Genomic DNA, 11,073 nt, shown 5'->3' with positions numbered 1-11,073 from the left:
ATTGAAAAATAGATTATGCTTTTTCTAAAATATGTAAGGAGTAAACAGTGAGTTAACAAGAAAACAACTTTTTGTTTTAGGTCCTCAAAAACTATCCGTAATTCTAAGCTTGGATAAGCCTGTTATGTGCTCTCTGGCAGCAGTAATTGCATACCTCAAAGAATTTAATTTGGAAAGGATGCTTTACAATCCAAGGTAAGTTGCCTTGTATAAACTTCCAGTTCAAAGCACCAATACATGTACCAGTGTTACCTTGTAAGTTTTAGCATACAACTTCCCTTCAATGTGATGAACCCACCCTGCTAGAGTGATAAACATAGTCTTTGTAAGAATTATGCCTTACTTTTAAGCTCCTAATAAGAACTGAAAGAATCAAGTGATTTTTTTTATTTTTTTTATTTTTTTTAGCAGTTGTTTGTGAACATCTTTATCATAGAATGGTTTCGTTGGAAGGGACTTTAAAGATCACCCAATTCCAACCCTCTGCTATGGGCAGGGACACCTTCCACCAGACCAGGTTGCTCAAAGCCCCATCCAACCTGGCCTTGAACACTTCCAGGGATGGGGCATCCACAGCTTCTCTGGCCAACCTGTGCCAGTGCCTCACCACCCTCATGGTGAAGAATTTCTTCCTAATATCTAATTTAAATCTTCCCTCTTTCAGTTTAAAGCCATTGCCCCTTGTCTTATCACTACATGCCCTTGCAGGAAGTCTTTATTTGACAAAGTATGTTTGTGTAGATATTACTATCAGTAATGTAAATGAATGTGTACTGCTGCCAAGTGTTATTGAAAACAAACAAGGTGCAAAAACTGGTAGATACTAGGCAAGAAGTTTTAACATTTGTTAATCAGTATCAGCCATCATATCTCAACCTCAGTTTTATTTTGTGAAAAAAATTTAGGTCTTTTTTGGCAGCTTTTTGAAAAAAAATTAATGCTGTAATTTAGCTTTGCAGATGTTTTATTTTGCCAGAGGTGTGTAAATAATTTTCTCTTTCTATAGCTCTGGAAGCAGGTATATTGCTAATGTGTCGTAATGTTTAGACAATACTTGGCAGGTCTGTTTGAGTTGGTGAATCTGGTTATCGATTATAAAGAAAACAGATATTCAACACATCCTTGCTTTCTGAAAAATCTGTTGAGTTGGCTCAGTGGTAACTAGGAGTGGGGGAAAAATCATGCAAAAAGTTGTTGACAGGCCGTCACCATATGTGCAAAGGTACTACAAAAACACATAGACATGGAAATAATCTTGTCTTCCCTTAAGTAGTCCCAACGCATAGGTTTATTAGATATGCTCAAATGAAGACTCAAAATTTGGAACAGGATTATGCAGGTGGAATCAAATGAAAATGGAAAAACACTGCCGCTCAGGCATCTTTTTATCCTGTCTTGCACAAGTATAAAAGGTTGCTATCCTACCTGGCTTAGGTTTGAAAATATCATTGAAGCTTATTAAATGCTTTATTAAAACAGCTTTATCTGTCATGGATCCTGTGTAAAATCTTCTCTTGGTTGTCTCGGTACTCCTGTGTCCTGTAAGTGGGCAGGATTTAACAAAGTAAGTCTAGCTGCAAACTGGAAATTTAGAAATTTGTCATGTCAGTTGTAGATCATTCACATATTGTTTGAGATTCTTAAAGTTTCAAGCCTTATTTTGAAGGGCTCCCTACGTTACTAGGGTTTTTTTTTTAATGCAGGTGCATTTAAAAAATTGACTGCAGATGTAAGCTTTGAACACTTTTCAGATATCTATTAAAATATTTGGAAACATATATACCTGGGTTTTCTCGATTTTGGAATGGATTTTCTTCCTTAAGTTGCCATTCCCCTCTTAAGTACTATTAAAATGTTAACAAAAAGTTTGCTGGGCTTATAGGCTTAACGAGGAAAGGATTCCTGTGGCATCTTGTAAGCCTTGTCGCCTGCATGATCAAGGAGCTCTCTGATCTGCAGTGTTCTAGCACCGTGGTGTTCCTGCTCATCCTCTCTGGTTTGCCTCTTTTTTTTTTTCCTTTTCCTTTTCTACTTTTTTTTTCTTTTGCTTTTTTTTTTTTTTTTTTTTTTTTGGAAAATGCTTCGATGACCAGAGAAATCTTGCTGTGAGAATTTCTGAAGAATAAAGTGAACTCCAAGGAAATGCCATTCCATGGTCACACTTGTAGATCACTATTGTCACAGTGCCCTATATGCAATCACACATAAGGTGAACGTTCTTTCAGATGGGGGAAATACAAAATCCATCTTTTATCTAGAAGTAATTCAGTAGCAGGGGAGAAACATCATTACATGAAGGCTTACCTAGCAGCAGTCAGTCACATTTGCAATAGTTGCATGTTAAAATCAAGTATAGTTACAGACTTAGAAGGAAAGGCACTAAATCTTACGGTTGACATTTGCCTGCTGAAGGCTGCTCTAATGGACTTTATGTCAATGTATGAGCATCTGAGTGGAAAGGCAACGAAACAATTTGATAATCTTGATGATACGCTATGAAGAAATAAAATACATTCTTTGAGATAACTTTGTTCCTCTGCTCAGGAGCTTAGATACTGTTGTATTTATTTCTAAAGCCTTTACTGCTTTGACTACCTGATACTGAATTCTACTTGCTGTTCTTAGTGTGTCACATGTATTAGTGTGGCGTGTATATTGAAATAGTGAGCCAAATACTGAGGGAAACTCAACCTCAGTATTTTTCCTAATGCCAGTGAAATACTGTCTAAATACTGAAAAGGGAAAGCCTATTAAGCAAAGGGTGCGAGGCGCATGGATATTCTGTGATTATGCAGGAAATCGAGGAGAAATACTTCCATTGCACTCTCATGCAACTTAAAATTCATAGGAGAATTCAGATCAGTGAGCATATACTGATGAGTCAGTGAACATGAAGTCAGAGTTGTGAGAGTTTTCAGTTTATTAATGTAAGTGACACATATCTGGATGAAAAAGACCTATTTGAAGAATGACAAAAAAATTCCTTACACCTCTGTACCTTCTTCAGATAAACACCCTTCTCCCAGCTGAAAAAAATTCCAGCTTAATTTAAAAGTAAGAGTCATGAAACTTCATGTAAGTGATGAGGGATCCTCATTAGTGGGTGAAAACAGATTTTGTTTTAATATTGAGACGAAGCTTTTAAGATCCTAAATAAAGCAAAATATTAAAAAGAAAAAAAAGATTTTTGCCACAGCAGGACCCTGGGATATGGCTAGGCTCCATTAGAGCTCTTGCAGCAAGTAAAAATAGATTTAACAATGAATGATATGAACTTGTTAAAATCAATGTGTTGGAATACCTTTACGTACTGAGACACCTTTATTGGCTTTTGACAAGAAGTTGATAGACATCTAGGAGAGGTTTTCAAATACAGTTGAGTACCCAGTTTTGCTTGAAAAATCATCATTTGCATAGCAGTTGCTGGGGAAATGTGTCTTGGTGTATTTTATTTTTACCTACATGTTTACCAGCATATTGAAGATGGAAGAGAGAGACTGTAGTTCTTAGATTTTTGAACAGTGATAGATAAACTTCGAGAAGTGCAGGGAATCAATGAGCCAGGGATCTTTCTGAAGGAGGGGAATAGCTTTGGGATTGGAGAACTACCAGCAGTAAAGATTGAGGCAGAAGTGAAAGAGGAGAGGGAGGGTTAAAATGGCTTTGAGGGAGAAGGAGAAAGAGAGAATTCACGAAGAAGAGAAATGTTTGAGTGTACCTTATAGAAGGAATGGAAGGGAGTTGGCAGGGTGAAATTAAGAGAGAAGTAAAAATGTAAGTTCTTCAGCTTAAAATGATGGACATCCTTGAATTATCAGCAGAAACGTCATAGAAATGGAGGGAATGGTGTTCATAACGCTTTTTTCTCTCTTGGGTGCTAACGATGTCAGAAACATCGCATATACAAGACAATGCATAGGTTATTTACCCACTCTTACTATGAGAAAGGTAGTACTGAAGCGTTTTGGGAAGGTTTCAAAGCCAGCTCAGGAGCATGAAGGACTGAAAAAGGAAAGACATGGTTTTCAGACCCTAGGAAGAGGTACTTAGCAAAGGATTTGGCATCTCTTTTGAGACTACAGAAGAAGGGCAGCAGGTGGGACCTCTTGCACTGGACATTTGGAGCTTGTAGGAGTGCTGAGGCTGTATGCAAGGAAAGTGGGCTGAGAGAGTGCAGACATCTGGGTAGAAGAAGGTTGCAGGACCACTCCTTGGGGTGAGTTCAGTGGAGAAAAAGAAGACTAATTCAGGATAAAACTTATGGAGGTTATTTTGGTTCCTTCTCAGATCCTCTCATTTCTGTTCTTGTTCTTTTTTTTGTATTTCTCAGTTTTGTTTTGTTTGTTTGTTTGTTTTATTTTGTTACTAGTTTAGCTGGATGTTTCCGGACTCTGTCACATCAGGGATTCAGATCAGAAGTTCTAGCCCTGTGGCAATATTTGCTAATGCATTTAAAACTGGTTAATTAAATAAAAAACATAGCCTGGGCTTGATGTCCTTTGCTACTTAGACTGTGGTAAATGTCTTTCATACCTGAAGAAAGCTAATGCTTCTCAGAAATAGAGACACTTGTTTTTGCTCCTTAAAGCTGAATAGGGATTCCTGCAACTCTTGTCTAAATATATAGATTTGTTCTGTGGTTTATTCACCCTTAGAAATCTCAAAGACATGGGCTCTAGAGGTCTGTAAAAGGTAATTGAGCAAAGAAAATCTACTGCTTAGTAGGCTTTCAATACAGTGCCTTGCAGCTTCACTCAAAGTTTGTACAGATTCACAAAATTATAGTTGAAAACTACTGTTCAGAATAACATGCGTTCACTTAGGCTGGGTTACTGAGTACAAAATTATATATAATATCTCCTGTAGAGAGAATAATGAATAAAACATAAAAAGTGCCCTTCAGTGCAAGCTTCTCAGGAAGCAGAATGACTAAGAAGATCCACTTTCACAGGTAACACATAAGAATCGAAATCTGAGAATGTAGTTTACCATCCTAAAGCAGTCATAGTAACCCTTTAATACTTATCATCAAGTATGGTTCTACTCTGAAAAGTCATTTGATGAGTAGGAACTTCTTTCTCATGAGTACTCCCCAAAAGTTCCCTAACCTTCCTAGAAGCTTGTGTTTTTGTTTCCTCTTTTCATTTTTCTCAGCCCAGATGGTGGGATCCTACCTTGCCTTGCACCTCAGTAAAGGACTTGCCAGCTATTTCCATCACTTGTGTTTTGTGCTGTTTAAGTACTTGAGACAGTTGCAAGTCTGTTCTTTGAAATTGAGGTCACATTGTCACCTGTAGAAGGAATTATGGCATTGTGATCCAGTTGAAGTGATTTTGAAGGGTCATTTTTACTGATGCAGGAGATGGCTGATAGCAGTACATTAGAATTTCTCACAAGGAATGTGTTGACACCCTTGCTGCAAAACCAACACTGACTTAATACTTGTTTACAACCACCTTCTTATGCCATGTGGTCCCTAAATTCCCACAGAGTCTGTCTTTGTTCACATTTTTATCAAGTTATGATCCCAAGCTGAAGGAAGATGAGTGGGTGGAAGAAAAACATGTTCTGTGCTGTGACATCTGGAATTGTTGGTTGGGGATATACTGCAGTTGATCTTGGCTATTATTCGTATACTCTTAAGCTCTCAATTACCAGGGTTAATAGCAGGGTGGAATAACTCAGATAAAGCAAACACCTGGGTAATACAAACCACATAATTTATGCTGTGAGAACAACTTTAGCATATCTGATTCTGAAAGAATAGTAAATATACTCTGCAGTGGAGCAGAGTTAGTTGTCTTTAAATACTACCAGAGAGCAGGCTCTGCGTGAACAGAATACACCCTGTACTAAGTGCTCTGAAACTAGGTCAAGTAGGGAAACACTACAACCAGTAAATCCACAGCCTTGAAACTCATGTATGGGTGATTGAGGGTTGCTAGAAACAGCCAAAAGCATCCTTTTCACTTTTGGGAAGAGATGGAAAGGCATGGTTCTTACCCACCTGGGTTTAAGACATCACAGACTTGAGTAGTGGCAAATTGAAATGCAGCAAATGGGCAAACTGTGGTTTAGGTAAGTCCTAGATGCAGAAGAGGTGCTTTTGGAAGAGTTGATAGGATTTTTTGTTGATCATAGGTATTGGGAGGAAAGCAGAAATAATTTCTATTTAATTTTTGCCAGCGTCAGCAGTTGTGACTGAAGATAATAAAAGAAAGTATTGTTTTGTTGCTTATAATACTGTGTGCTTTGGAAAGTGCTGCTGCTTTTGCTTCCAAGGTTTTGTTTTGCTGGTCAACTTTCGTTGCTGGAATAGCACACTAGAGCAGAATAATTACAACTGTGGGTACAGTTCTGAGTTGGCTGTAGTTCCAAACTATCATTGAACTTCTTGAGGGCACTCAGTTGGATCTACTTTTTTTTTTAATTCTGTGGAAAGTACTTCTAATTTAACCCATTATTTAGGAAAAATTTTCTAGCAAGCCCAAACACCTGCATTCAACATATAAATTTATAACATTAGTCTCTGAATATTTAATGTTTCTGAAAGTTTTAGTGCTGGTTTTGTTTTTAGTATAGCAATAATGCATAATTAGGCACATTTGTGTGTGCCTAACAAAAGTTTGAGCATTTGACTGCTCCTTCAGAAAGTTTAAAATTGAATGGACTGAAAAAAAATTTTGTCAAAAGTCAAGAAAGCAGTTTTAAATCCTACCCAGCAAGTCATTCTGTTCAGTCTTGAGACAATAAAGAGTGTCCTAGATTTTGTGCAAAGGGCAGTCAGCAGTATGATTAACCTAGACAATCATGACTTGATTTGTCAGAAGCATTTAGTGAGGATCTTGCACTTCACTTCATGGTCCTGACTACCGCATGTGTATGTTTGAGACTGAAATAATTTTCGTATCTAATATGATTACACATCTAATACAATTATTTCATTAACGTTGATTCTAAACCAACACAACCTTTGGGCTGGTCTCATCCAGTTCTGTTAGGGAGCGTCAAAAAGTGAAGTAATCTTGGTCATGGTTATTTCATATTAAAAATAAAATCAAATAGTTTAAATATACCCTATTTTTATTTTCCTAAATAATTGCACTAACAACCTGTTTAAATCTGTAGTAGTAATAAAAAATAAGAATATGTATTTTAGTACGCGGTTTTGATGATGAGTTGTGTTAAAAGTCTGTTCTACTCTTGAAATACTGACTCTTAGTCCTATCCCTGCCCCTAATCCTACAGTGATCATAACAGAACACTAACAAAAGCACATACTTTTTCAGTTTCATCATAGACTGAAGAAGGGGTACTTCCTTAACCATTTAGTAGATCAGGATTAGATAACAGGAGAGCTAGATTTTATTCTGAGTTCTGTCAGAGTCGTTGTAGGAAACTGGGAAGTGAGTCATAGATCTTGTTTTCCCAAGCAGTAAATTAAAAGAAGTTATTAGTGTTCAGTCCTTTTATTTATTTGAATAGATTTTAAGTTCTTACTTGATTTCTTTTATTTTGCATAACTAATGAATCCTGTAATGTGAGAAACTTGGCAGTGTTTCACCATTACATTTGTGCCCAAATTTGAAATGTAACGTATGAAATTCTTCTCCACAGCAATTTCAAACGGTTGTCAAGTGAAACTGAATACATGACAGTTAATGGGACCACGATGAAAAATCTTGAAATTTTACAGAATCAGGTAAGGACAAATGTAACTTTTTTTAATAAACGCTAAGATTTTCACAGCTGTTTAACATGTTGTTCCCAATGAAGTTACTGAAGTTAGTTTCCAAACCTCACCCAGAAGGTTTAAATTATTTTAAATGGGATCAAACTGAAGGAGGCATAAATGAAAGTTAATCTGTGCTGGCCTTTAGTGTGAGTTAGGAAACTTACTGCACTTTGACTAGCAAAGAACTTCCCTGAAGTTTGAGTTCTTGGGCAACTGCAGTCAAGTGATATGACAGCAATAGTTTGTTTTTTTCTTTTGCCCTAATGCACAGACATTTATGCGCAGACTTACTTTAACTTGTTTTATTTATTCCAGTCATTTTCTAAAAAGATTTTTTGGCTAAAGGAAAAACATACTTAAGTATCTTATGACTGTTGGAGGTACTTTATGTAAGACATTGTTGGGGAACAAGATAGGTAAACAAACATGCAATTGCCATATCTTAAAGCATAAACAGAATGTTTAAGTAGTGTGGTGAAGATCCTTTCATTACATCATTGACTGTTCAGTTAAAAATAATTATGCCATTTTTATTATTAGACTGAATTATTTATTTATTTATTAGACTGATATGAAAACAAAAGGAAGCCTACTCTGGGTCTTGGATCATACTAAAACTTCCTTTGGACGTCGAAGATTGAAGAAATGGGTAACCCAGCCCCTCATGAAATCCAGGTGAGATAGTTCTTTATCTTGGGCTGGATCTGTATTTTATAATTATGATGTTGAGCATGCCCAATGTTTTTATTTTTCCTGAAGATCTGAGATGCGTAGTAGAGTTTACATAGGAAATGATACGATAGAACATGTGGATGTTCTATATAAGTTTGAAAGAGTTAAACTGCTCTGTTTGGGCACAGAACATCAAAGTAGTTCAGAGCAGTAGGTTTGGAGCAAGTCAGGAATTTCTATGCAGAAATCAGATTGGGCACCATTCTCATTCAGTGTCCTTTTTCAGCCAACGGATCAGGATTGCCCGCTATTGGAGGATGTTATATTCCTAAACTTGCCAATTAATGTTCTTGCTTCACAAGTATTTATATCCTTAATGTATTTAGTTTGTTCTACAAGTAGCTGTGGATGTTCCTGTTACCCCTGTATAAAATGTATTGCATGTGAAAGTATTTATTAGTTCTGAAATGTGCTGATTGTTTGGTCACTCTTGTATTTTTAGCTATGCTTTATTTGTTAATGCTTTAGAAATGCTTTATTTTGTAATACTATCATGCTTGGTTTTACTTGTCTCTATCTTGAAATGGACTCCATATTTTCTGATTTCTCTTTGTAGGCTTTATTGGAGCATTGTAATTGAATGTGTAGTAAATAACAGTATTGAGTCCATGGAATGTTTGTTACCTACATTTTAAGTTTTTTGATATATTCTTTTGAATGAGCATTCTGTGACCATTGTTGATGTAGAGTTTACTCAATTGTCACATTTTTCACTTCAGCTATGGCATATAGAAGATCCTTTTGGTTTGGTTATGTAAAATATTTTTTCCTTCTGTTTTACTTTTGTAAATATATTAAGCAGTTTTAATTTTTATTAATTTTTAACAGTTTTAAATAGTGAGGTATACCAATTTTTTAGTGTCTAACTGTTGGTAATTTAGAAATGTTTCCACGGAAGTACTTTTTTTGCTTGACCAAATTTAATATATTAAAGCACTATACTTTTGAAGCATTGCTGTTTAATTTTCTTATTAGCCTTTTTGTAAGGATCTTTTTCTCAGTAGTGTAAGAAAAGCAAGCAATTATTTTTTCCCTCCTATTTTGTTAATTTAGAATATCAGAGACCTTTTACATTTGTAGGAGCCATACTGGTTAGACTATTTCACACTGCAGCTTCTGACAGGGATTTAATAAGTTGATTTCAGTATGCCTTCCCCCCCCCCCCCCCCCAACAAACGATTTTACCCCCCCCCCCCCCCGATAATAGTATTTATATATCTTACCCACTTCAAAAACGCTTTTAATGTAACCATCATAAATAGTATTGGGCTTTAGAGAAGTTAATTATGTGCCTGGTGTTCACCTTGAAAGCATATAGATAGAATTTCTGGGCCACTTTGCAGGAATAAATTGGAATAAATTAGTTTATGTCTTTTCATGGCCTTGGGGCACCTTACGACCTTTTGGGAATTGTTTGTAAAGTTGTCAGCGGGGGGAGGTTTGGCTCTGGTTTGGTGCGGTGGCAGCACTGAGGATGTGGGCCTGGAAAGGAGTGCCTCTAACCATTTTGCTCCCAAATGATGACGTATGGAATGCAGCAGGTGAAATACCATTCAACAGTAAAATAGAGTTCTTATCTGGACACGGGATAGAAACCTGCTTGCCTGGGGACTTCAGGCCTTCTTTCTTCACCAGCAAATTTACTTTACATTCTCACTTGTCTCAGTGTAGAACGAGCTTTACAAGTTTGCAGGTTTGGTTTCTTCTCTTTTTCCTCTGCTCTTTGCTACTTCTGGAGATTGATACTTCCCTTTTTCAGCCTGCCTTCTGAGTATGGAAGGAAATTCCATGGTTGGAGATGACCATAGTCTTCAGTTGAAGCTAAAAAAGCTATTTTGTTTCTGTGTGTTTCTCCCTTTCTGACTCTTAAGTTGTAATTTCATGTACTTAGTGCATCAGACATTCAGCAGTATTGTTTCCAGTAATGCACACAAATGCACTTAGAGAACATTCTGTAATTGTAATTCACCTGTGCCTCCTGGAGTGATATTTTCAGAGGAAGTTAGATTTCTGTACTGCAGTCAGTGGGTAGGTGCATTTCCTTTCGTGTATCAAAAAGTTAGAGATAGTAATTACTGCTTTATGCGTTATAGTTGAAAATCACTTGGGATGATGACTAAATTTCCGGGGGAGAAACCATACAGTAGGTTGAATAAAGGTAGAATGTGTACAGACAGCTCATTTGGGCAAACTTGAAGATACCTATTAGATCGTCAGTGATGTAATACATTGAGAAACTTAGAAGAAAAGGTTTTAAGCATTAGATGGGTTATTGGGGGCGCGAAAGGCTTAACCAAGGAAGGTGTAATGTCCTCAGTTATTCGCCTAGGTATATAAAGATGGTCATAAGAATGTATGAGTCATTCAGGACTGCGCTTTTTAGGAGGAATCAAGAAAATCATTGGGTTTTGTGGGAGTTACATCTTTATGGATTACAGAAGCATTATCTTGCCTTACCTATCTTGCCTTTGAAATGTAAGTTCCATCCAGTGCCTTTCTCATCTAACTTCTCTAAGAGGAGTGGAAAGAAAAAGAAATAGAAAACTGAGTTGGTTGGAACATTTTTGGTTGAATGAAACATGCTTTTTCTCTGTTGGGCAACAGAA

At 36.7% G+C, this 11,073-nt stretch overlaps 1 protein-coding gene across 1 annotated transcript in view; it reads left to right on the top strand.

The window, feature by feature from the left end:
• MSH3 (mutS homolog 3) overlaps positions 1–11,073 on the top strand; it is a 112,913-nt gene that overhangs the window by 41,660 nt on the left and 60,180 nt on the right. Inside the window, exons 10-12 of the mRNA XM_009697857.1 lie at positions 81–195; positions 7,618–7,702; positions 8,301–8,410. Coding sequence (XP_009696159.1) covers positions 81–195; positions 7,618–7,702; positions 8,301–8,410 — 310 coding nt within the window. The remainder of the gene's footprint in view (positions 1–80; positions 196–7,617; positions 7,703–8,300; positions 8,411–11,073) is intronic.

The sequence above is a fragment of the Cariama cristata genome, unplaced genomic scaffold, assembly GCF_000690535.1.
Source record: "Cariama cristata isolate BGI_N322 unplaced genomic scaffold, ASM69053v1 scaffold16793, whole genome shotgun sequence".
Taxonomy (NCBI): Eukaryota; Metazoa; Chordata; class Aves; order Cariamiformes; family Cariamidae; genus Cariama; species Cariama cristata.
The sequence above is the reverse complement of the archived record's forward strand: the minus strand, read 5'-3'. Positions and strand labels throughout refer to the sequence as shown.